At 43.1% G+C, this 26,326-nt stretch overlaps 3 protein-coding genes and 1 non-coding gene across 5 annotated transcripts in view; 3 read left to right on the top strand and 1 right to left on the bottom strand.

Moving 5' to 3' along the window:
* Window positions 1–26,326, bottom strand: part of LOC131672919 (CUGBP Elav-like family member 4) — a 127,013-nt gene that overhangs the window by 66,723 nt on the left and 33,964 nt on the right. The gene's annotated exons all lie outside the window — the stretch shown is intronic.
* LOC131672922 (trypsin-1-like) lies at window positions 2,556–3,871 on the top strand. Its single transcript, XM_058950475.1, has 4 exons — window positions 2,556–2,610; window positions 2,878–3,214; window positions 3,294–3,627; window positions 3,704–3,871. Exons 1-4 carry the CDS (start codon window positions 2,556–2,558, stop codon window positions 3,869–3,871), a joined length of 894 nt encoding a protein of 297 aa, XP_058806458.1.
* On the top strand, window positions 4,724–6,375 carry LOC131672918 (trypsin-1-like). Its single transcript, XM_058950461.1, has 4 exons — window positions 4,724–4,769; window positions 4,838–5,162; window positions 5,530–5,836; window positions 5,965–6,375. The coding sequence occupies exons 1-4, from the start codon at window positions 4,724–4,726 to the stop codon at window positions 6,130–6,132; spliced, it is 846 nt and encodes a 281-aa protein (XP_058806444.1). The 3' UTR covers window positions 6,133–6,375.
* Window positions 9,819–9,892, top strand: Trnan-guu (transfer RNA asparagine (anticodon GUU)). The gene has a single exon. It is a non-coding gene; the product is annotated as a tRNA-Asn (tRNA).

The following is a 26,326-nucleotide window of genomic DNA, read 5'->3' as shown; positions in this document are numbered from 1 at the left end:
GATTTTCGAGTTTGACACAAATAAAATTAATATCTGATTATTTGAGATTTAATATTAGATATTTTTTATTTGAATAAAATAACATTTGTAAAAATCGATTTTATATTTTAAAAGATGACTTTTTTTTAGCCTATGCTCATTGGATCGAAATTATTAACTAAGAACTAAATATATATTTAAATTATTTGATAAATTTTGCACTAACTTCGTTACTATTCGTTGTTTATTGTTGAAGTCAAAAATATTTTTGAAACTTGGAATTACGGAGATTCTTTTATGTTAGCTTACGAGAGTGCAAGAAAATAAAATACCCGTTGCGGATAGAAACTTATTTGATAGGTCGCAGATTACTCTTACGTAAAATAAAATTAAACATATAGTATTACAGAAATGCTATTTTATTCTAACTCTTATATCGTCTGATTATCGCTTGGATTTGAATAATAATTATCTACATGATTCCTTAATGAAGCATTTTTCCGTGCAACAGAAACTCCAAATCTTCCAAGAACACTACAAATTTATTATAAATTCTCAAATTAAACTGTTGACTAATCAAAACTATCTACTGATTAGATTTTATTAACCAACAAGAAAGAGATTATACCTTTAATTCGTTTGTATATGCAGTCTCAGTATTCATTAATCCGAACGTTTATCATGCGATTACATCCGGCGAATGTAATTAATACATGTAACTTGAAATCTCTACGAATATTTTATGTAGATTATTAATGGTACCGTTAGATATTGATTTTCATTATATATAAAATAAGACTCACAGTTATTATCACTTTAAACAATATATTACAAACTGATTGTTCATGCCTGCCTTTTGTCAGTTGCTAATGCTCGTAAGAAAAGACTTTACATACAAATTAAAATCCATTTATAATCACATATAGAAAATATAATCTTTATAGTCTTTCAAATTATAGGTTTTATTAACTTCAACTGCTAAGCTTCAATATTCATGAACTGAATAATGCCAATGGTATCGGGTCTTTTTATAATTTGCACCTTCAAAAAATGGAATACTAGATACTTATTACTGTGGTGGTTCGATTTTGACCAAGCAATGGATTTTAACTGCCATGCACTGAACAGACGCAACAGATTTCGTCTATCCGCAAATTCATAATTGATGAATGTTACGAAAGAGAAACGTTTTATTTGTGAATAGCATTTTGCGATGGATTGAAAAAAAGTTTAGATTCGTTAATATTATTGCATGTTGATACAATGATTCACTAAAAGATATTATCTTTCTTTCAATCAAATAATTGATTTCCAGAAACGTTTACAGAGAGCATAAAGTAAGCCTATATGATATCGGTCTGATTCAGCTCAAGATACCACATATAAATTTAACGAAGGTGTAGTGCCCATCAGCCTTGCTAAGAAAGATCGTAAACCGACGGATAATGTGACATTTTCCGGTTGGGGATCTGATAAAATGGAATGACTATTATCTTTTAAAATTATCGAGACTTGGTACCAGATTAGTTTTTCTAATTAAAAATTTTATAATCCAGGATCGTGGTCGCGAATATAATGCGATTTGGCAGAAAGAAGATTGTGAAACTGCAGCAGCGCCCGAGCCTTTATACAGTAGCACGGCGATTTCGTGCTTCTTCGAAATCCATGCATTTTTTTCTTATTTCCACATATCTGATATTGATGTTTTTTCGACCAATATGACAGTTTAAATTATCATCTATCATCCGAAAAAAGTTTTGGTTCCATCGATGCAGTTTCGAAAAAGTTACTTACGTAGAACATTGTAACGTGGGGTATTTTTTCTCCCAAGATGGGTCTAACGCTTGTCAGTTAATGTCATCAATCATATAGTCGGGCGCGCTTAATCGGTAAATAATCTATAGGTATGCGCCTATAACTCAGACTGATCATGGATCAGCCGTTTGATATGAAGTATAGAAAATTTGCTATTAAAGTTATAAACTAAAGTAATTGTTTCAAAAATTATTTATGGTCTTTTTAAGCATTAAATAAAACTCTTTACCCTTCGCCATAATTCGTTCAATAAAGTAAAATCTGATATGTAAGTAGACTATTGTATACTTGAGTGTTTTAAAATTAACTTTCTATTATTATTATTAATTATATACATCTAAATAATTAATTTGAAAATCACTCTCATATACAAGAACATGTCAGATCTACCTTTTTCGAAAGGTGTACGAGAAGAGCGGAGTATTACCCTTTAAACAAGCCTGGTAAGGCAATTACTTAAATGAATCCCCGAGCTTCCAAGGTCGTAAGCTAATCGTTGAAAGTATATCAATTAATTAAAACTATGCTCCGATAAGATTTTATCGAATAAGAAGCGAGCAAACACGTATTTTTCACTCGTTAATAAGTTGTCTCGATGTTCTATTTTTCCTCACTTGTAATGCTTATCGAATGCTTATTTTTTTTTTGACACAATTAATAAATTTAGAAATATAATCGTTATATTATCAATAATGCAGTTGAACAATGAACTTTATGATATATAAATTGATCAAAGTACTCATTTTCTACCAGTTGTTAAGATGAACACCGGTAATTTCATCGTTCTTACATGCCTACTGGCAGTTGCCAATGCACGTAAGTGGTGCATTTGTTTATTGTGTAATCATTATATTTGTCGTCATTAAATTATTCTATAGATTTCATATTGTTATAGTATAAGAGATACTGAATAAATAAATTCATTTCTAGAATGATTTGGTTAATATTGTTTAATCATAGTTTTCTTCTACTTTTGGATCGGTTTTACATTAATAATTAAAATTTATTATGTTTAATACGTCTAAAAATTCATTCAGCTTAAACAGCTTTATACCATTATCATCCTTAATATTTACATTTCAGGATGGTTTAGCAATTTCAGTTCGTATATATCAAACATATCCTCTCGGATAATCGGTGGTCACGAGGCTAAAGAAGGCGAATTTCCGCATCAGGTTTCGTTGCAGTTTTACAACGCGAAGATTCCTCACACGCATTTTTGCGGTGGTTCGATCATCAGCGAACAATGGATTTTAACAGCTGCGCATTGTGTGGAAGTTGTCGACGACGTAAATAGCCAACAACTAACATTGTCTTTTGTCGTTAAAGCTGGAAAACATGATTTAAGCAATACGGAAGATACCGAGCAGACATCATTTATTGAAACATATTTCATACACGAACGGTACCACAAGATTATGTAAGTACTTCATTTTTAATTGTAATTTGTTTCTTTTAGATCACATGTACAATTAGAAACTTTGTAAAAATATTTATAGAGATTACAATGTATCTCCATATGACATCGGCCTGATCAAGCTCAAAACTCCATTTCAACTGAATAGTCGTGTAACCCCGGTCGGTCTTCCTGATAAAAACATTGAACCCATAGGCAAAGTGATTCTGTCTGGTTGGGGTGCTATAGCTGATGATTCTAGATTTGATGAAATGCCATATATCCTCCAAACGATAGATCTTAAGATCATTGATCGTGCAGCATGCAATAAGGCTGTTCAAAAAGTTATCGAGAAAATGCCTGGAATACGAGTTTTCCCAAACTTAGTCGATGAGACGAATATTTGTTCTGCACCTAGTGGAGTATCTGCTTGTGGCGTGAGTATACATTTTCAGTCTTTGTTATATCGGCAATTTTGTGTAATACATTTATTGATCGCTGTTTTATTTTTAGGGTGACTCTGGTGGTCCATTGATTATCAAAGACAGCAATGGAAAAAATACAGTGGTAGGAATTGTATCATGGGGCATAAGCCCCTGTGGTACCAGAGGAGCTCCTTCCGTTTATGCCCGTACTTCATATTTCATTGACTGGATCAAAGAGAAGATGAGTAAACACTAGAATTATACCAACTGTTTAAATCGTTTGGCGAGGCGTTTTTTTCTTTTTTTAAATAATCAATCAATAAACTTATCTTATTTTGAATTTTAAAGTAAAAGATTGGGTTTAAAATAACATTGCTAAAAATTAAAGGAATCCAACTTTTTCATAAGTAGCATTTTTTTAAAATCTTAAAGTAATATAAATTGGATATATTTAAAAATTTATTATAAGCATAAAATTATAAATAAATGTTACTATTATACCAATGGCGTTATCTTATTTCAACATTTCCATAAAATGAAATAATAAAATTCGTTCACGTATATTCAGATTCAGAAACGTGATTTGATTGACGAGTGTCTGATGATAACGTAGGAGCTTTCGTTATCGTCTTGAGATTATTTATGAATTCAAATATGTACTGATGAAATTCTTTGAATTGATTGTTAGAAATGAATTAAGTATTTAAGAAAATTGACATCAAAAATAATAATAGAAATAGATAGAAAAAACGACATTATTTAGTATTAAATAAAAATAGAATTTTATACATTACACGTAAGTTTCAGTATAGTACACGAATTATTTATTAAATACTTTTTCCATATATTATTGAATTAACTGATAAAAAAAAACATATGAAAACTTTGTAATCGATGGCTTTAATCGACCACAAATTGTGATTACAAAGGTCATAAGTACGTTATATGTACACATGATCAACTGACATTAAAGATCATCGTATTTGCAGTGGAGATTTCGAATTCATAAAACTCTATCTAAGAAATCTCAGAAAAAACGTCATTATCTTAGATTGAATTTTGTATATAAATATTTGCGTTGCATCATGCCAATCATTAGCTAGTCAACATGAGGTTTGTCATTGGTATCTTGGCATTATTTTTTCTGGTCGAGGGTTAGTATTTTGATAAATAATTAAAAAACTATTCTGAAACGAAATTAAAAATTCATTGTATTCTACAGCCAGCAATAGTTTATCAGTGCGTGACCCTTGGCTTTCAAAAACTTATGGTCTTAGAATAATCGGAGGTAAAGATGCCAAACCTGGTCAATTCCCATATCAAGCTTCAATACAATGGCGTCTTCCACCAATCTTACCCTACACTCATTCCTGTGGAGCTTCGATCTTGAACGAATATTGGATATTAACGGCTGCTCACTGTGTCACCAGTGCACCAAAGATCGGCAATACTAACATCAAGGTTGGCAAGCATCATATTTTCAATGACAACAAGTTTACGCAGACTCATGAGATTGCATTAAAAATCGTGCATGAATCATACACTGGGTACGTTATTTGCCTATAAAAATGATTATTATCACAATAGTTTAGAAATAATTTAACGTAAATTGCTATCGATCTACGAATTCGATTATTGAAATTCGATTGTATTCTTTATAAATATGAAAGACATATATTTTTTAATTTTATTTTCTTGCTAGAAAAAAATTAAATTAGAACTAAAATAAAAAAATTAACTATAAGCAATTTTAATTCTCATATTTTTTTTATTTGCGCTAAACAGACTACAAATAAAAGGTTTCAACATGGCCTCCATCAGTTTTTTATAATGAGAAAGTCTGATATACGAAATCGATGCGCCATTGTAACAAACAAAAAGCAATTTACAATAATTAAAATTGAATATTTTCAGGGACGTTGCACCATATGACATCGCGTTGTTCAAACTGAAGACTCCAATAAAATTCAACGAACGCGTACAGCCAATTCAACTTCCAGAGCAAGACAAAGTACACAGCGGTAATGCAGTACTCAGTGGCTGGGGATTGATCTCAAAAAATTGGCTACCCAAAATGACGACGATCCTGCAAACTGCCGTTGTGCCCATTATACAGAATGACGAGTGTAAAGCTGCCATCAAGGCTATCGAATCATCTGGTGAATTATACCCTACTCAAATGTGTAGTGGACCTTTAGACGGCACTACTTCCGCTTGTTCGGTAAGAATTACAGTAAGATTCAGGCGATATACTGAAAATGAACGATATTCAATCAATGTTTCGTTTTTCAATGCCTATTTATGACACAGTCAGCTGATATTAAAAATTTCGTTTTTGTACATACGCAGGGCGATTCGGGTGGACCACTGGCAGTTCACGATAAGAATAACAAGCCGGTGCTGGCGGGTATCGTCTCGTGGGGCATGTACCCGTGTGGTTCGATTGGCGCACCGTCTGTGTACACTCGTGTCTCGTCCTACGTTGACTGGATCAACAAGAAGATGAGTGAAAACTAGAGTTGCAACGACTGTTTAAATTATTTGCCGTGAAGTTTTTTTTTCAATTGCTGTTTGTTTGAACTTGAACTTTGACGTTAGACGATTTTCTAACGTGTTGTTGAGGGTTATTATGATTTTCGGTTGTGTTTTTCCTCGACTGAAGTGATTTTGAAAAACTGAATTGCGAAGTATGTTCAAATGACTGACACAGAATAAAACAATGGTGTATTTCCACAACCTGTTTCATTTAAGTTTCGGAAAAAAAAGTAAATTGTTTAATCTTTCCTGCTTTTCTCTTACAACACATATATTTCAAAATAACTGTTCCCAATTAGTGGAGCAACGTCTCGAAATTTAACAAGTCAGTGTATACACAATAACCATTTTCAGCGTTGAACACGCGCTTGCAAATACAGTTACGTAGTGTTCTTCCACATACGTTCCAACCCCCATAGAATACGAAAACAAAGAAATGTTGTAATTAATTAATAACGAGAGCGGAAAAAGTAGTGTGAGCGAGCCGCAGACACAACGCGCTCAAGTATTAAATATCGTAATTAATGTCTCGGAGCAAGGCGAGAGACTCATTAGCTCGGCGAAGCGAGATTTTCGCACCTCCGATTTCGTCGCTCCGGGTAAGGAGGGGGATATAGAGTTCGTTGTGCGGGCTTCCTAGGTCGCTCGACGTTCCTTCATTACTAAAAGCGACGACGACAAAGCTCGCGAAAAAGAAAAAATTGCGGTTAATTTGTCGCCAGAGTGTAACTTTGTTCTCCTTCCGCGCGGTCTCCTTCATTTTCGTCACGTAATATAGGAGGCTCAAGTGAAAAAGCATCGAGCGATGGAATCGGTCGGCAAACGTACAGGCGTGTGCGCGCGCGCGCGCGTAACCAAGGCCTGACAATAATCCGACAAAAATCCTGATGTACCGAAGAGGATCAGCAACAGCAACGAGGGGTGAGAAACACGGGCATCGTTCAATCTCGTACAAACGTTGGCCCAATATCGCTCTCTCGCACACTGGTCGAGAGCGCGCGGGCACGCGCGAGCCCCGAACACGACGCTACAGCGTTGATCAATGAGGGGAGCGACGGAGATACCTCGTGTAACCAACGACGACGGCGACCGGCCGATTACAATGCGCGGCGATTCGACGTCGGCGAGGCGGCGGGAATCAGACGCGCGGTTCACACTGGCGTTTACAATGCGCTCGGGGAGACTCCTGCCTGCGACGAGGAAAAGTCAGGGAAACAGCGCCGGAGCCAGGCGGAGTGCGCTTGGCCCTCCGCCGCGCGCACATGCCAGAGCAGTTGATCCAGCAAACAGACGCAGCCCGCAACGTTTGCGCGTGCGTGCGCACGCGGATGGAAGCATATTTACTCGGCGCCTGCATCGGGTCTTACTTGTTTGCGCGTTCACTAGGCGCGCGCGTCGATTTCTTTTTAATTTCGGGCTCGTGACTCGGCGCGCGCGCGTGACTCGCCACTTTTTTCCCTTTTTCTTCTCCGCGCGCGGATGGAGCCGTCCGCGATGGATAATGCTGCCACTCGGTTCCTCGAGGACGGCACTAATGCGTTTTTCTTTTAGCGAATCCATTTTATACAGACGCCCTTCCGCCCTCTTTGTTGTGTGGAGTTTCATGGGACCAGATTGGCAGATTAACTTTCAAGTTATGCAGAAGAATGAAATTTCAGCTTTACGACCTCTTTCGGGCCTTCTTCATTCGGCATTAAGCTACTTTGTTCGCTCTGTCGGCTAAATAATTCATCGAGGAAAAAAAGCTCCAGTTGCAAATGAAGTTTTGTCTTTTCAAAGCGAATCTCCGCGAGGCTGCGCGCGGGGAGCCCGGGGAAAATTAGAATTCAGGAAAACACGCAACAGCGTATTAACAAAATTCTCGTCAACGAAAAGAAGACGGCCAGCACCTGAGCAGCAATAAGGCAAGCATAAACTATTCAAGCCTACGCTTCGCGCATAAATCGGTTGAATTATGGATTCGTCGCGTCATCTCTCGCTGTTTTTTTTTCTCTTGCCGTCGTACGCGCGCGTGTCCTGTCAGCACGACGGCGACGTTTTACGGTCGCCTGCTTCTTTATTACCGCAACGCGCCCCGTTTTTTTTTGCTTCTTTTACGACGAAAAACGTAAAAGCGTAAGAGAGAGAGAGAGAGAGAGAGAGAGAGAGAGAGAGAGAGAGAGAGAGAGAGAGAGAGAGATAGATAGATAGTTGCTGTTTTTTGGACGGGAGAGGGGAGAGTTCGCAACGTCGATAAATGGCTTTATAGCGAAGTTACCCGTGTGGGCGCTTTATGGGAGGATCTAGGCATTAGGCGCTAAACGTATCGCTGTGTTTTGGGAGCATTAAGCTTCTACAATATTGAACACGACTGGCAGCGTGAGGAAGCTATATACGCCTCAGCTGCAGGCATTAATGAAAACTTACTTTTTTGCACTTACGTTGCGGCAGGTGTCGAATGGATTTCTGATTCGTGTGTTTCGTTTCGGAGGAACAGGCAAAATACGTTTCTGCCGGACGGAAAGTGGATCGTTTGTATCTATAAAAGTCAAGGCTTTTTGGCCCGGGGCACGCAAAAAAATTAACCAATAACATCTTGAAGCAGCATCGACATTTCCCTGGCCATAAATCGCGCGCGCGAGAGCGCCTCAATCGCGTCGCGCACCGAAATTTATCGTTCCCTCTTCCTTCCTGTCTCATCTCGACGACGAAACCCTTTTCTTTCCCTCTTTGCCTTGCGATGCTTCGGCCACTATACCTTTTAGCTACGTACCACTTGATTGATCGGTTCGCTCATGATTAAAATTTCCCGCACGAATTTCTACTTTTTATGGTTAATGTCAGTTTTCCAGCTGTTGGCGCTTGATCGATGCCTAACATTTTTCGTGGTTTTTCACTTACCTGCAATAGAAAGTAAACAAGAGTATTCGTTACTTTCTAGGGCAGCATCAAACATGCCGCATTTCGTGGCATCGCGCCGATAGGCTCTCTTTTCTGCGCCAGAAAATGAAGACAAATCGACAATCGCAGACGGTCGTCAGGTCGGACCCACCTTCTACGCGCGAGAGCCAGCTCCGGACTTTTTTCTCGCTCGCGAGCGCGGAAGACGGACATTCCGCGTTGTTGTGGCGATAACTCCCTCCGGCATATGCTTTCGCGGCACATCGATGCATTTTTCTCTTATTCGAAATTTGCGCGTGCAACTTTTCGCCAAATTTTAATCAGTCGTGGCGCGTGGACGCGCGAGCTTTTGATGTCACGTAATTGGATGCAACGCTTTCCATTTGCCGAAGTATTTCATTAAAATGTCATCAATCGACAAATGGTCAAATGACAATTTCCCGCCTCCGCGTTTGTTACGTCCGAATGCGGCGTAATGAGAATTATTTGTAAATTATGCAACCGTTTGTACGCGTTACCGTCAATGTTTATGTTTGTGCGGACAACTCAGATAAAAAGAAAACAGACCATCCATCAGCGTTGTCTAAGAAAATTTATTCTCTGCGATAATGCACGCGGTAATAAAAGACGAGAAGAGCCGAGATCTGCGACGGCGAAACCAAGACGCAACGACACACACTCGCTTCATTCGTCGCCGGCGAGTCATATAACCTTCTTATCAGCTGCGCGCAGAGTAGCTCCACAATAATATTCCGTCATCATTGCTGTGTCACAGTTTCGTTTGAGAAGTCCCCGTGGCGCAATCGGGTAGCGTGTTCGGCTGTTAACCGAAAGGTTGGTGGTTCGAGCCCGCCCGGGGGTCGTTTTTTTTTCCACGACGGCAGCCAAGACCCCGCTGCATGTCGCAATACCAATAATTAGGCGGTATATAAAATTTAGCTGTCCGGTAAGGGAAGTTAATTAAGTGCGCCCGGAGTAATGTCCGAGAGCTTTTAGTTGCTAAAAGCCCAACTATTTTATGAAAGTACGTGTGTATATCGCGTCGCCAAAAATTGAACTGATGGCCTAAAGTAGTATGGCTATTCACAATTTTGTTTATTGAACATTAACTGGGTGATTAGCGATGATGAGGCAGATATTATAAATAACTTACGACGCTAATGGAGATGATCATTGATAATGATAAGGTTTCAAACGCATTTACGCCGACTCGATTGGCAATAATTATCGTTCGCCATTTCGATTATCCACCTTTCGAAAGTGGCGCACGATGAAATATTTTATTTCTAAAAAACACAAGCGTTGTCGCGTTTGCGTTTGAATTTCGAACGGGAATTTTTTCTTTTTCTCGTCCGACTTCACAACCATATTCTTTTACAACTCGCAACGGAGGGATAAAAAGAGAGAGTGAGAGAGAGAGAGAGAGAGAGAGAGAGAGAGAGTAAGAGAGAGTAAGGTGTTTACAAGTGTGCGCCGTACTCCCGGAGAACATGTAAAAGAACTAGCCGAAACAGACGAGCTACCCGAAAATAAAAAAAGAAGAAAAAAAAACACATCGCCAAAGGCTGCAGAGACGGGAGAAAAGCGGCAGCGGTGGCCCAGCCGTATTTTCATTTCATTACAACGCAAATATTCTCGTATTCCAAGTGCGCGACGGGGGGGGGGGGGGTGGTAACCGGATATTACTGGGACGAGTTGCATTGACGAGCTGGAATTTAAAATATTTCTCTCATTTGTACGGCAGTCGCGCGTGAAAAACAAAGGGAATATCAAATTAAATTAGGTCCGCGAGAGGCAGCTTTTCTTTTATTGCCTATGGCTTTCTTTGTGCGACTCGACACGGCAAGGATTTTCTCTTTTTTTTATTTTCACTGCAAAAAACAATTTCGAAAATTTCCCAACCGCGAAAATGATACGCCGGCAATTATTTGCTTGACAATCGTATTGCCGACAGAGAGGTCAATTTCCCTTTTAGACTTGCCAGACGACGGCGCCTGCAGAGCCATCGATTGCCTTCGAGTTTTTTTATTCTCTTTCTCTCTCTGTCGCCGAAGGAATCCATTTCCTCGCGGTTCGATTGGATATCTCACGACGAGATTGTCTATGCGCGTTTTTTGTAGCAGTAGGATTTTGCCATCGGACGGAAAATAGCAGGTATAATCAGAGATAGAGTTAGATGAATAATTTATTATGTCCTCAAAGCAAATTGAAAAGGGTGCGTAAATTGTGCGTAAGGAGAATCTTGACCTAAAAAAACTCTGTAAGTAAAATGAGACTAGGACTCAAAAATCCTTTCAGTTTTCCCAATAAAGTCAAACTGCTTTTCTGACGTCGCATGCCCTATTGAACTTCAAAGCTAAAATGCGTCATGACTTGCTAATACAACGTTCTTTTCCTAAAACATCGAATGAACTTTACGTTCTAGTAAAAAAATCAATATTTGCAGCAGATAGAAAAAAAGCAACTCTCGAATAATCAGGCGAACAAAAGTACAGCGAATGAAAAATCTGTAAAACAGAGGCTCCGACGCGCTTCTGCCCCCGGAGAGAATATCGTATATACTCCTCTAACAAAAAAAAATGTGCACGCGAGAGAGAAAATAAAGATGATGAATGGAAGAGGCAGCCGGAGCGTGGCGAGAAGTGAATGATTGGCCAGAGATAAAGGCAGCAGCAGCCGGCGAAAGTGTAATAGCAGAGGCAAATAACCCGCGAGAGGAAAAAAGACTGTATTCTCGTATAATTAATATACACATGCGCAGGTTCCCTCTTTTCAGAAGACAGTAGTGTCTCAAAATAAAGTTTGTGTTTGTAGAAGAAACTTCCGAGCGGCTTCTTCCGCTTGCCTGAGCTTCAATGCAAACTCCCTCGCTCCGAAAGAAAAAAAGACTCCATTCTTCTTGCCCAACGCTATTTGTCATTTTCCCTTTGAATAAGAACGAGAAGCGTATATATACCGGTGAAATCGATGCGATTACCGCACGGCTGTGTGTTACGTGGTATTTTCTTTCTATGCACAACCTTGCGAAAAGCATGTTTACGTCGTTATTCCAACGCTACGATGAAGGCATTGGCACTTCAAATGAATTACAAGTTGCAAGCACTGTTTCCTGAAATTAATTGCTGATGAAACAACCCAACGGCAGTTAATGCAATCAGTTTGAATGTCTCAGCTAGGGCATCAAACATTCAATCTTTCAATTATTTATTCGCCGAAGCTCGCATTACGACGATGAATATTCTAGCGAAAGAATCAATCGAGAAATGACCTGACCATAAGAAATAAGTAATTTCCAATTAAAGTCGCGTCTACATTTAATGAAGCATCTCGTCTGTAACATGTTCCCTTATTTCCGACAGTAAAAGCTCAGTCGCGCATTGCCAGGTTTTTTAGATCTCTTCGAGCGAGCAGTAGCAGCTCTCTTGACTTTCCTTTTTTGTATTCTTCGGTCAAGTGGACGCCGGCTCCGCTTGGCGACGCTCCAAATCATTTCCGTCCGGCGGATGTCCGAGCAGGACAGAAATTAAGCTCGCTCCATAGACTTTTGTTTCCGTCCGCCTTGAAAGACACTCCGCGCTTCTCGAGAATTGCCGTGAACAGCAATGAACAAAGTACGGCGATTTTCCACGGCCAACGTAAAATCCTCGACGGCGGCGAGCCGCGCAGACTCTCTCTCTCTCTCTCTCTCCGGCTGCTCGCCCCAATAAGCCTTGAGCATCAATCAATCTCGCACTCTCGAGAGCGCGAGAAGTTTGCGCGTTGCTCTCATCAATCTTAGGGTTGCTGCCGGTGGCCTCTACACCACTTGCTGCGGCAATTACAATATCGGCTGTTGCGGCAAGGCTTAATCCCCGTGAGCACTTTGCCGAGCGAGTTCCGCGCTCGCAAGTTTCACCTGTTGCCATCAGTCAACTGCGCTGCAATACACGCACTCCTTCTTTCCTTCATTTGGTCCCGTTTGTCGATCGTTAACATCGCGCTCGACAATAACCCAGCTCAAATATACGACCAACGTCGAAACGCACTACGTGTCCTTATTCCGTTTATGCGTGGATTAAAGTATGTATATGTAGAGCAAAGAGCCATTCCATACTGCAGGCATTAGAAGACTCGTTACATTTTTAGTATGGAAAAGACACGTTCGTTCGCCACAAAATTTTCAGAATTGGTGTATGGATATAGACTATTTCCAGATTTCGTTCACGTGCGAGCCTGTGTAATGACATTTGCTCAAATTTTCAAGCACTTTATCGACCGACACATTTGATTATTTTTCGGTTGTTTGCGTTCGTGTTCGAAACTCTATAATTTTCTATCTAAGATGTTGTCACCGCAGAAGTCGTCTTTCAGCATTGTCATTCCTGGAACAGCGAACGTCAATGTAATTGTTCCAGTGACCATTTCCTCGTTGGCCAGTGCAAAATTTTAATAGCGTCGCTCCAGAAACACAAATCAAATTGCGATCAGTCAGAAATAAAAAAAAAAAAAAAATAGAAAAAAAGTCGTCAAGTGCACGTGTCATGTTAATCGAACGTACAGCCTTTGACGAGCAGCCTGCGCCGCACTCGCGCGAATTGCAATTACCCACGCGCCTTTTAATCAGCCAATTGTTGACGCAGCCGCGCGTTCGCGTCAGGAAAAACAAATTAACGAGTCGATCCGTAGCAAACATCCGCATAGCCAGCACCACTCTAACGCAAATAGTTGCCAATCCAGGCACCTCGCGTGAGCGCACGTGCAATTACTCCCCTGTTTTCGCTCTCCTTCTTTTTTCTTTCCTTTTTTTTTAACGCGCAAAAACAATAGCTTGTTATGAAAAAGTCCGACGAGACTTTAATTGCTTTCGCCACTCGGCGCGCGCGCAATTACGAATGTCGCGCGGTGAGGCGCTCGAGTGTGGCATTCCACTTTTCATTTTTCGTTTCTGAAAAGGGCTTCAGCTCCTTTAGTTATTGCATGATTGAGCGCTGCTTGATGATTAACTGAAATTGATCGGGGATCACGCGGGCACGAAAGGCGTAATTCTAATTTTGAATGATCGACGAGCGAGATCAGTTGATTAATCTTTCAGCCAGCTGATTGACATTTACATTCACTAAAATAGAAGCTTCATATTTATATTCCCTGGAAATGCAATTGAATATTATACGACTGCGATGTATCGAAGATAGACTATTATTGTTTATTAACCGTATTTAATACTATTACATTCTCATTTTCACTAATACCAGTGTCGCATTTTTAAAAGTGTGTATCAGATACACGTCAAGTTAATCGATTAACGTGCCGGCAAACACGCCGAGCGAAGTGTAACAGAGATATGGCACGTTCTCGTAATTCTGCATGCTAATATAAAGTCGTAAAAGCATCGTAATTCCGAGAAGCTTATCAAGCAAACTTTTCCAATATACAGTGGTTATACCCTTTCAAACACTCGTATTTATTTTACTTTTCAAATAAACAGTTCTTTTTCAAGAGAAACGCTAAATTTTAAATGGCATCATAAGAAGCGATACATATTATCCAACATTATTGAAATGTCAGTAATTTTGTAAAAATTTTATTAAAGGCAGAAGCCATGCATGCACTGTTATGGCTGTTAAGTAAATATGGCTGTTTATTAAATATCTGATAAGAAAACCGATTTAAGAGCGAAGTGCTTTATAAACGGTAGAAGCCAGAACATCAACCAGTAAAATTCATTTTTATCTGCAAACAACGTTGAGTAGTAAAATATTGCTTTATTTAATATCCGCACGAGATACATTAAATATTTATCATGAATTTACTTATAGCGATTATTTGGAAATGTGCCGGAGGATCATTGAAGATGAGGAAACACAGTAATAAACAGTTAGATTGCGAAAAATTCAACAAAACAAGTCGAATGGTTTTAGAGAATCAAGACTTTTCGACACTTCGCACAGCGAAGATGATGGTCATTTTATCGTGTACTTTCTAAATGGGCTGCTTGAGCTTAACAAAGAAGAGTAGTTTTATTTTCACACTGGTGAAACGAGATGGTTCGGACAACCCATGGTCGAAAATTCATTCGACGCGGTCATGTTGAACGGGTTGGCCGCGGATAAATTCTAATATTCTTGATATTACACTCAAAAGATTGCTTCTAAACAATACAAATCTTCTGAAAATAATCGTGTAAAAAGATATCGCATTGGAAGAGAATCCAATTTCAAGCCGGATGATTTTTCTGATCTCTCGGCCCATCCGGCGAGTCACTACTTTGCCAATAATCTGCCGAGAGTAACGCTTCAAGTTACTAAGGTGCATCAGGTCATAGTTATGGCTTTCACGAGGCTTTCATTGACATAATGTCGCATAAATCCGATCTACGATCTCTCAGACAACTGGCCGTCAATTCAGTCACTCGGAGTGCTGTGAGGGATGAAGAAAGGAAAGTAGCCTTCGAAGTCTGAATCGGATCGTGGATGAAATTCATTAAGAATCTACCAAAGAAGCTAAGCGATGATGAACTCTGCGTGACGGAGCGCAATTTGGTGGATTAAAAGAAAAGCTATAATCGAAAAAGTATCTCTTAGCGGGTCTCTCGAGTTTGTCTGTTTCGAGTAACAGCGGTGCGAGAGTGAGATAACAAGCCATCCGACAAGTGTTGCGCGCGCAACCACAGCCACTAAAAAGACTCGACTCATTACATAAATTTCAGCAGCAGCAGCAGCAGCAACAGCAACGGGGCTTGGCGCAGTTAATCGATTCTCTCTCCCGAGGAAACTTGGATATATAGCGGGAAGGTTGAATCCTGAGTGCAAAGTTCGATGGTTAAGCTGAAGCAGTAGCGGAGCCAGTCGGTTGGAAACTGCGTACATTCGATTAGCGTTGGCGCATAATGACGATAATAACCCCGGCGATAACGTCAATGGTGGCTGCTATAATCGAGTCTTGAACTTGCGCGGATTATTACAAGATGACTGCGATGCAATGGAGCCGCTCGCTCGCTCGATAATTAGCATGCGCGACCCAGTTGCAGCGCGGCGACGCTCTGCATTTTTAATTGCGGGAAGACGCTCGGCCGCGGTTGCCAATGGCTGCGCCGAGTGACAGCGGCAAATAACGCGGAATCTACTTGAGCCGTGCGCCTTCGTTACACGAAAGATCGATGCCCGCTATGAATAATTAATCGAGTTTTGCGGCTTGTAACGTTCAATATTACATGAGCAGCGTCTACGGATGAACTATCAAATGCGCTTTGTCTGACGTCACTCGCCAGTATTTCACTCGGGCATTATGCATTATACACAGTTGATCCGTATTCATAGCTCTCTCTCTCTTTCTCTCTCTCTCCAACCCTATAGCAATCCTCATCCCGGCGATAAAACGATGGATTTAAAGGCCGTTGCTTGCAAAAAACTGATTATTCGCTCGCTCGGAGCCAATAAAGCCATCGATTCTACAGTCGCTACGTGCCCTCTCGCGAGAAATCCGGCGGCTTCAAACAGCGAGAAACGCTTTCTAGCTGTTGCCGCCAGAACAATATCGTCGTTTCCGAAGCAGAGAAAGCAAAATAAATTTATGGCCAATCTCGTCAACGTCGCGGGCATAAAGTCGTAAAAGTCGACGACGACGACAAGCGTCCTTTTCTCTCTCTCTCTCTCTGCATTTTATCTCTAGTCTTCTTTTCTCTCTCGCTGTAATTGGTAGCGTAATGCCAAGAGAGAGAAGCTAAAAGTTTCCGCTGCCGCAACGACTCTCTCTCTTTTAAGGCTGTCGTTTTGGCGCAAGGAATATTCCGGCTCCTGTTTCTTCCTCTCGTCTCTCGTTTTTTTTCCAAGGATCAAGCGCGCGAATCGGATAAATAAATTTGATAGCTCGTCTTCCGCGCGAAAAGTTTGCTCGTCATCGTGATTCCTTATCGTGCTATATTCTTATCGCAAACGTACCAAATAGTTCGTCACTGGGCAAACACGAATTTTATCGAGCATATCCTTCTCCCGTTTTCCGAATCTAATACTCGACAACGGCAAAAGCCAAAAAGCCGACAATCTCTTTCATAGAAGGAAAAAAAAAAACATCGGCTTTTTTCGGTGTCTCCTCTCGACCATTAACAAACGCGCGGCGTTTTATTGAAAACACTCAGTGTCAGTCTCTCTCTCTCTCTCTCTCTCTCTCTCTCTCTCTCTCTCTCTCTCTCTCTCTCTCTCTCTCTCTCTCTCGCCGGTCAGAGGTAATGAAGAGGTGAGCATCGAAGCGCGAGTACGTTTGAAGCATATATAGCAGCCGCTCGATCGTGTATTAGCCCGGAAAACTCGGCGGCCTGATTAAAGAGTTGCACGCACGACAGAATCCTTTGGAAAAAAAAGGTAAAGAGAATCATTCATTCGAAGATTTATTTCGATGACTTCAGGCGAAATTAATATCAGCCGCAACGATAAATATCGTATTATTGCCCTCTTCCCTGTCTTGCATTGTAGCAATGATTTATGACGAGAGAGAAACTGCGTGCACTAGTGTGCTTCATAATTCTTTTTCACCGCGGATTAATTTTTCCGCGTGCTGTATTGCGTGAAAGGAATTAGCAATATTTCCGCTGTGTCACGAGTTAAGTTCAGCTGTGACTATACACTCTCCAAGTTGAATATTTCATTTCGGTTAAATAAATTAGCGGTTTTCTGCGATTCGCCGACTCGCTCCGGAAGCTGAAAGGAAGCCTCTTTCAATGTTCAATCGAGAAGACAATTGACGGCTCGAGCAAGTTGTATACGATGATTCCGCGGCCCCATTCCTGGACGATCCTTAAAGCCCAAGCAAAAGGCAAAAAATGGCACTCAATCGAATGCGAGCTTTGTAATTTTATCTCGACCGGCATTTATAGCCGCGCCCTCTCATTGTCTCGTAGAAAGAGGAAAAGAAGGAGGAAGGAAGGAAGGAAGAGGGAAGTCGCTGATAAAGCGTCGTCGTCGACGAGTTTACGGCCCGGCGAGTTTCTATTTATCATCGAGATATAAAGTGGCGGGCGATGTTTCTGAATTCTCTCAGTTGCGCGAGCCGCCTCTTATTGATGGCTCGTCATTCTCGGGAATAAACTTTGTATTTCCGCTTTGCGAAAACTTTGCGCGAGATGATAAATTCCAGACAACGGAAAAAAAAGAGAGTAGGAAGTAGCGCGACTTTGCTCTCTCGGGCGACTGCAGCTCAAAAATTTAACGTTCACTGCCGAAGCGAGCAGATTCTTAAAATTTTCATACGCATACATCTTCGGCACCCTCGCGACGAAAACAGTCTCTGAGTCTCTGAATTGAGACTCTCCGAGGCCGAAAGAGAGAGTGACTAATGACGCGATTCGCTTGTGCGCGCTATCGTCGGCGCACGGCAGCAAAAAATTTTGAATTCCCATTGAATTGACTTTAAATCGGGTGCCTCTTCTTCTCCTTCTTTGCCGAGTTATTCGCGTGAATCGTCGACTAACGACCACCCGATCGATTTCCTCTTCATGGCGCGGACAACAAGGCGACACGCGGAACGAACGCTTCCCAAGCAGGCAAACAGAGAGCGCGTGTACCTCCGTCAAGCCCGCGCGCAAGATGAGTTTCTACCGGAAGCTCGCTCCATTATTTAGAGCAGAGCGTTGGCGGTCCGACGCGCGCGTGGCGTGTTTGCTGCCGCAATACCTGCTCCTCGCGCCGAGCGACGTGTCTCGTTTTTTATTTAATAATTCGCCCAGCAGCTGCCTGTCGATTCGACGTATACAGGCGTCCGACGAGTGGAAAAGCAGCCTTGGTTGCCGCGGCGCATAATGAAGCGCGCAAACAATAGGCGGCGCGAGCCACGCGGACGCTCGCTCCTCGCCTTCTCCGTCCCGAAGCTTGTCCGCGCGCCGTCTCTCCAATCAGTCCTCGTCCTCTCGCCACCTTTATTTCTGGCGATCGGCCGGTCGCCTGGATTTATATTCTTCGCCCGAGTCTGGCTGCGCCACCGAACTGTTGACTGGCCAAGTGCGGCGTGTTTTCGTCGATGACGAACGCCGCGAGACATCCGACGAAGCTCGGCGGGGTATCGTCGGAAGCCCCAAGAAGTTGGGTTGCGAGCACGCGTGCTACCGAAAATCATCAATTAATCCATCGTCGAATCCATCCAAGCGAGTCGTAGCTCGCACGTACGCCAGTCAAAGACCGGCGGCAGCGGAGTACTTCTCCGCTGAGAGAGCAGAGGATGAGAGAGTCACGTCGTGGCGGCTGCTGCTGCTGCTGCCTCTGCGAGCGTAGCTGGCTCTAATTAAATTACTTAAGCGTACGTAGTGTACGGTCCTAGACGAAAAGCCCTGCTAGTGCTAGGCTTTATCCTTCGATTCGGAAACGTACTGCTGCTGCTGCTGCTGCTGCTGCTACTGCTTTTAGCTGTCTCCACCCCTCGTTCTCGCCCTGCAAAATCGCGCGCGCAAACACGCATACCCGTACCTCTTTGGATATTAAATGAGCGCGCGTTGCGTCTCGAACGTACGGATACTCATTTTTCGTCGTTGGCGTACGACAGTGAGCGCAACTTGTCGAGCAGACGCGACCTCGTGTCGAGCGAATTTAGATGTGCTTTCTTGGGTCAGTCCTTTTTGTTGTGAGCTCGACGTCGCAGGCGAAACAGCGCATCAGCTGGGAAATGCAACGGCGCAGAGCATTACGACTGATGTGACTTTGAAGCGTCGTTCTGCTTTGGAATACGAAAGTGCACGAGAGATTAAACTTTATTGTTCGCGACAAGGCGTATACATGACGTGATTTTTCACGATGCAACAGAGAGAGAGAGAGAGAGAGAGAGAGAGACAGAGAGAGAGAGAGAAAAGAGGACTTTTTGAGTGTCTTTGTCAATGAAAATCGAATCAGGCGCTCGCGGAGAATCGGGTCGACTCGCTAGGGAAAAAGTCGACCAGTGCTTCCGAAACTTTTTCGCTGCTGCCTGTCGCACCCCGAGCGAGGCGCTTCTTTGCCAAGTTATTAACGAAACTCAATGACGCGTGAAACTTTTCTTCGCTTTTTCGTAGTAAATAGCGCTCGCGCGAGCCCGTGAGTGTGCGCGCGTGTAGCTTTTCTGCTCTCCCCCCTTCTTTTTCTTTTTTTTTGGGCGCCCAGCAGAGAGTTGGACAATGGCTTTTTGTGGTATGGCGTTATGAATATGGCGACGTAAGTTGTCTGCTGCATGAATCGATTGCGCCTAAAACACATTACTCACTTGCAATTGTTCTATTGCGCGACACAATCGGAAACATGCGAATACTTCTTATCGTTGCATTACACTCGAAGGCAAAAGTCAAAAAAAGAGCGAGTAAAGTTGAAGCTGCAGCAAACGCATGGGAGAGGGAGTCGGACGTCCGTCACAGCGAAATCAAAGCCAACTTTTTATTTAAAAAAGTGTACGCGGAGCTGGGCCGCTTCGCTTTGATTAGCGTAGCCCGAGCAGCAAGAGAGATGGGAAGAGAGAGAGAAAGAGAGAGAGAGAGAGAGAGACAGGAAGCTCAATTTCCCTAGCGATGCGCGCAAATGTCGCTGAGAAAATACGCGACTGGGAATAGTCTCGACTGCGAGGGCCAATTAAAATGCGAATATTTGCGCCCCTTGGGCTTCTTTGATCGCTCTCCCGTGTTCCTCTCTCTCTCTCTCTCTCTCTCTCTCTCTCTCTCTCTCTCTCTCTCTCTCTCTCTCGTCTTGGAAATTCATAGCGAGAATGCGCTCTTGCGAGCTCTTTATTTTTAATGATTAAACAACCTCGACGTCAGCTAATTTGCTTTTTTTCATCTACTTTCTCGCGGCGGAGAACAGCGGCAAGCCTTCTGCTCAACTATGAATAATGCAAAGCTCGCGTAATTGATCAGCCAATCGGAATGGTCCTTTATTTACCTTGCCTCCTGCTTGTTCTCACTCTCGAGTCCCTCTTTGCGCTCGACTCTCTATCGATATTAATAGGGTTTTTCTTTAGATTCACGTCCCCTTTTCAATTCATTCAATTTTGCTGATCTGCCTCTCTCTCTCTCTCTCTCTCTCTCTCTCTCGCTCTCGCTCTCTCTTTTGTATCGCCGCCGTTGGCGAACATCGTGCAAAGATATCGATGAATTGATTGCTCTCAGCTACCCGGACAAACGGCAAGTTCCACTGTCACGAGAATAACCACGCGGCCAGCTACATTCCTCTCTCCATTATTCGCTATTCCGACAACATTCAGTCGTTCATTCATCTAATTGTTTGTCCGTAAGAGAGCAGAAAATGAATGAAGTATCCATTTCGCCGAGTTGCACAATCAGTCATACAGGCTGGCAGAACGGACAAGGAGGCGAAGAAGAAGTCGTCAATTTGCAAACGCAAAAGCGAACATTCCCGGGCGTCGATCACATAAGCAAAAGCAGCGAGGCCTGCGGCGAAAAAAGGGGCGAAAGCAAGAAAATAACGCGAGCGCGTGTGTCGCGAAGACGCAGTTGTCGTTGGCGATACCTGTCCCCTGGAGGGTTAGTTTGGCTTGGAGGGTCACGGCTAGCCGAGCACGACAAACACGAACGACGACGATGACGACGACGACGACGACGACGATGGGAGGGAGAGGAGCTCTTGCATGAATATATACATACGTCGCCGCTAGCTGGACGTGGACAAACAGACGTGCTACGCGCAGCAGCAGTGATGATATGCTCGAGAGCGGACGATGACACCGAGATTAGGGATGGCCAGATAGACATCGCCACCCACTTCTTCTTCTCTTCTTCTTCTCTTTCTTCTTTTTTTTTGCTGCTAACGTACGGATGCATCAATTTTGTCCGAGACTACTACTTTTCCTTAGCCAGCGCGGGATTTGTATGTAGAACACGGTTTTTTTTTCGCCGAGGGCGGAGAGAGCATTGTTGTTTCCGCCGGGCAATTTTCGCAGACAAGTTGGAGCCAACATTGCTGGCCGAAGATTTAGTTGGAAAAGAAAGCGTAAGTGCGGTAGAGATTACGGCAAAAAGCGAAAAAGTTGGTCGACACGGATGGATCATCATTAACACGTTAACCATCAATTAAAATTATAACAACCGAAGTTTGGAAGCAGCGACGCCGACGGGGTAAAGAAAAAGAAGCCGAGAGCTACGAGATAGACTGGCGCTCGCGCGAATCAATAAGTTGTCGGCGTCGGGGGCGGGGAAAGCATAATTCCAAGCGGAGTAAAAAAAAGTGCCTAGGCGCAAAAACTTCGTCATCTCTTCGTTACCAGTTGGCTCGCTACGCGAGAATCTCATCTCGTTGACGTCTACCGTAGGCGAACTTTGTGTACACCGAAAGCAGAAACTTTCTGGCGACTTAATTTCACGCTAAATTCGCCGCTGCGAGCAAACGCGAGATGTGATGTGCTCGCGCAGTTTTCCTCCTGTATATTTATTGTTTCTGAATTCAGAGCAAGAGGGCGAGAGAGGGTGGGAAAGCTGGCCTGCAGGCGCGTGGGAAGGAGGAACGCAAGCAAATCGCGCACGAGAGAGACGTGACTCTGCCCGGGGCTTTTGTCCCTTTTTTTAGCGACGGAAACTAGTATTATATGGCCGCAGCCCCGAGGCTGCTGAATTTCATTTCGAACTGGCTTTTATTCGAGGCTTTGAAAGAAATGGAGGTACAGTTAGCAACTCGATTATCGCGGGCGGCGCGGGATGCACGCCAGTGCGACTGACGAAGCAAGCTTGGAGCTGTCGGCGCTAATCCCGGCGCACTTATGCTCTCTCGCAAGCGGGGGCCTCGCCGCGAGGCAAGCCTAAGTTTCGACCCATTTGCTGCCGCGCTCTCGCGAATAATCGTTGCCCCGGAAAATCACTTTGCTGCTTGATTGACATTCTCGGCCTGCCTTTTGTTCCTTTTTCTTTTTTCGCGAGCTGCCTCGCCTATAAATTATACCAGACATGCGTGTGCGGCCGGCGGAACAGTGGCTCGGTGTCGGTTCACCTTTAGGCAGCTCGCGCACGAGTGGCTCTCAAAGGGTCTAACTTCCTTTAGGCAAAGTGTCCGGTCACGTTGCTCGTGCCATAAGTTGCGTGCCCCGAAACGTAGCCGGCGTCCGTCGGAAACTTACCTGGAACAGAAAATGAGAGCGAGACATTAACCGTGGCGTCGCGACAGAGTCAATTTCCAGCAATTTTTTTTCTTCTATTGAGTGCAATCATCGACGGGCGGGGAGAAGGAAAAAAGTACACCCAGCGTTGTCGCTCGTTCGGATGAAAAATGCCAGCCCCGGCAATTTCTCTCGATCGGGTAATGTGGCTGCATTAGGATCGCGCGACGCGCGTGTGCAATGGCTCGTGACGCGCGTCTTGGACTACTGCCAAATCTCTCTCTCTCTCTCGCGAGCGCGCGCATATATATATACCCACACATTCCGCGTGGCTTCAACTCCCGAACCCAAGAAACTTGTCGCCGTGTTTTCGCTTTATGCGCCTCCCCAGCCCTTCACTTTTCTTCGACTATGATCGATTAATTGAGACTTGTCGATGTGGAATTTCGCGTAGCATGTTTTGTCTTCGGCGACCCTTTGGCGTTGCTCGGGAGAAAGAAGCTCGGACATTATTCTTGCTGTTTCTTTGGCCGAGATTCTTCGGCGGTATTTCGCCAGGGGATTTCAAAGTACGCGAGTTATACTCGACATCCAACTTGGTCACGGCTAGTCGTTGAATTTGAGGATTTTTCAAAGACTATACGGAATTCTTCGAGCCTAATAACAATGAAATCCACATCAAGTGACCCAACCCTTCGCGCGCGATCCTTTGGTACGGTCTAGAGCATTAAGAGCGAGGCGAGCGATAAATAAAGCCTCGGAGAGGGTTAGAAGCTAATTTCGCCTAACCTCCGAGAGCAAAGTGACGAATGCTTTGCGATCGCGAGAGCGGAATTTAATGTCCGCGAATTTACCTTCCTAGATTTATTAAAACTCTTTTTCTTCCTTCCAATCCCACCTTTTTTTTCTTTTTTCATTTTTTTTTGTTTTTTTTGTATCTAAGATTTATTTTCGGCATATCTCGCGTTGTCAAGGATTAGCCAATTGCAATTGTTCGATTCGGCTGCTTGCCAAAGATACATGGGTTTCTACCCCGTTGCCTTTTCAGAGAGGAAAAAAGGTGCCTCCGGGTTATATGCTAAGTAAGGATTTGTCGTGCGGCTAAGAGTACCGGTTTTCTTTATTAAGGTGCGCCGACGACGTTCATTCCCATGCTTACAACGGAAACATTTCACAATGAACATTCGTTCTGGTTACTCTTATTTAACTTGCTTGGCGTATTAGGATTTGTCTTTGGAAAGAGAATGAGTTTCGACGGTAATAAACACACGTCGCAGATTTGCCGACTGCATGCGTGCATTGGCGAGCACGCGAACAATAGGTGGAAAATCCATCCGGAAAACTGCTCCATCAGAGTATGTAAATGAGTCGCGTCGAAACCACAGCAATCGCAGGACGGAGGTGTCAGTGCGGAACGTGCGCGCGTGGCATTATTCCCACACGGACGACGAGAAGGTGTGCGTGTGTGTGTGTGTGAGAGAGAGAGAGAGAGAGAGAGAGAGAGAGAGAGAGAGAGAGAGAGAGAGAGGAGAGCGATATCGATATATTAATTTCGCTCTGGGCACTGGACACTTTAATGACTCGCCAGCGAAACATCACGTACTTCGTACGTGACTATTGTCGTACACCCTACGCCAGCCAGAGTTCGTATAGAGTTTTGTGGATATATCCGCGCTATTTTTTTTTCTCTATTCGTTCGATAAAATTTCCCTTTGATTTTTTTCCCCTTTTTCTTTTTTGACTACTGATAGGACGTGATGAAAATGTAAGCGAGTTAATTGCTCAGAGCATCGCCACATTCATCCATTTGCGATCGGAGTATCTGGAAACTCGAGTGAACATGCGCACTTGGTTGTTACAGTGATTGCTTCCAGTTTCTAAGCCAATCAATACGTCGTCCCTCGCCAGTGAACTCCCAGCATCGAGCTGTTGGTTATTGAAAATTGATTGACATAAAAAATTGTCAGCAAATAGCGAACGACGATCTAATTGACGCGAGGCTACCAATAAAATATTGCAATAATAATGTACGACGAGAGAAATTATTCGAAAAAATGATCAAAGCACAGCTATGCCGATACGAAATTAGAATGAACGCAGAAATCATCAGCTTGGTAGGCTGTCGCATTTTCATTTGGAACGGTGGCTTGTTCGCCAAATAGCTAACGGATGTAAGAATCCAACTTGGATTCATGACATTCGAGAAACACAATTCGGATTCTCCGTCGGATAAATAGGAACTGATTCTCCCTTGATGCGGAGCAGTTAATTGCTTGCTTCAACTTTCTACGCGGTAATCAATTTAATTATAATTTCAATACTACCGGGAACAATTATTAATTTATCCCCGACCGCTTCGGGCGAGCCAGAAGTAGAGCCAACAGGGAATATTTTATGACGCTCGTAAATGAATAGGACCTAGAGGCTTTCGAGAATTCGTTGCTTCGACTTAGGCCATCAGCTCCGAAGGCTGTGACTGCTCTTTTCATTTTGCTGCAAATAATAAACTTGCCTATGACTAGGTATGGAAAAGCATAACAGAAGAAAGATGACAGCGCACAACAAAGATGCAACAAAGACAATCAGCGAAAGAAAAAAAAGACGAATCGAGTTCGCCGAGGAAAGGATATTCTTTGACAATTGAAAAAACGGAGATCGTAGAAGGGAAGGGAAACTGTTTTTTTTTTCGTCCGCACTCGCAGCCACGTACACTTTTGTATGCGCAGTCTATGGTACGAGAGAAGAACTCGGCAAGAAAGTGTGTGTGTACGCGCAGCGACATAACGCGCGGCGACACAAGACGTACGCGCGCGCCGCTCGGAATGCGGAATCGCAACGAAATTCGATGAGTTACTTTCGGGCGCGTGAGCTGTTTAGCGGAAATTTATGCAAAGTACACTCGATATAATCCGAAATGCCGGCGATGAGGGGAAAAGAAAGGAGCGGCCGAGAGAGAAAGAGAGAGAGAGAGAGAGAGAGAGAGAGAGAGAGAGAGAGAGAGCTCTGAAAGCTCGGCCCACTAAAAAGAAACGGCTCGAGAGGATTTTGCGTCTGGCGAGAGGGGAGGTCTAAGCGTCTTGCCACGGCTGTATGCATACACTTTGGAGGAGAGAAGACTGCTCTCGTTTTTTTTTACCCTTTTTGAAAAGCCTCGTCTGCAGATTCCGATGCAAATAGTTTTCGCTTTGCAGTCCGTGTGTCGGCTGCAGCTCCGAAAGCTGCACGAGCGAGCGAATTAGAACGCGAAAATGATTGCTATCATCGCGGGGAT

This window comes from Phymastichus coffea, unplaced genomic scaffold, assembly GCF_024137745.1.
Source record: "Phymastichus coffea isolate CEN01 unplaced genomic scaffold, Cenicafe_Pcof_1.1 PCOF00162, whole genome shotgun sequence".
In the NCBI taxonomy this organism is placed as follows: Eukaryota; Metazoa; Arthropoda; class Insecta; order Hymenoptera; family Eulophidae; genus Phymastichus; species Phymastichus coffea.
The sequence above is the reverse complement of the archived record's forward strand: the minus strand, read 5'-3'. Positions and strand labels throughout refer to the sequence as shown.

Excerpts from the sequence above, each read along its gene's own strand:
- LOC131672922 (XM_058950475.1), top strand. The coding sequence starts at position 2,556 with ATGAACACCGGTAATTTCATCGTTCTTACATGCCTACTGGCAGTTGCC. Across the intron at positions 2,611-2,877 it reads ACTGGCAGTTGCCAATGCAC|GATGGTTTAGCAATTTCAGT; the intron begins GTAAGTGGTGCA and ends TTTACATTTCAG. Across the intron at positions 3,628-3,703 it reads GTGGAGTATCTGCTTGTGGC|GGTGACTCTGGTGGTCCATT; the intron begins GTGAGTATACAT and ends TTTTATTTTTAG.
- LOC131672918 (XM_058950461.1), top strand. The coding sequence starts at position 4,724 with ATGAGGTTTGTCATTGGTATCTTGGCATTATTTTTTCTGGTCGAGG. Across the intron at positions 4,770-4,837 it reads ATTATTTTTTCTGGTCGAGG|CCAGCAATAGTTTATCAGTG; the intron begins GTTAGTATTTTG and ends TGTATTCTACAG. Across the intron at positions 5,837-5,964 it reads GCACTACTTCCGCTTGTTCG|GGCGATTCGGGTGGACCACT; the intron begins GTAAGAATTACA and ends GTACATACGCAG.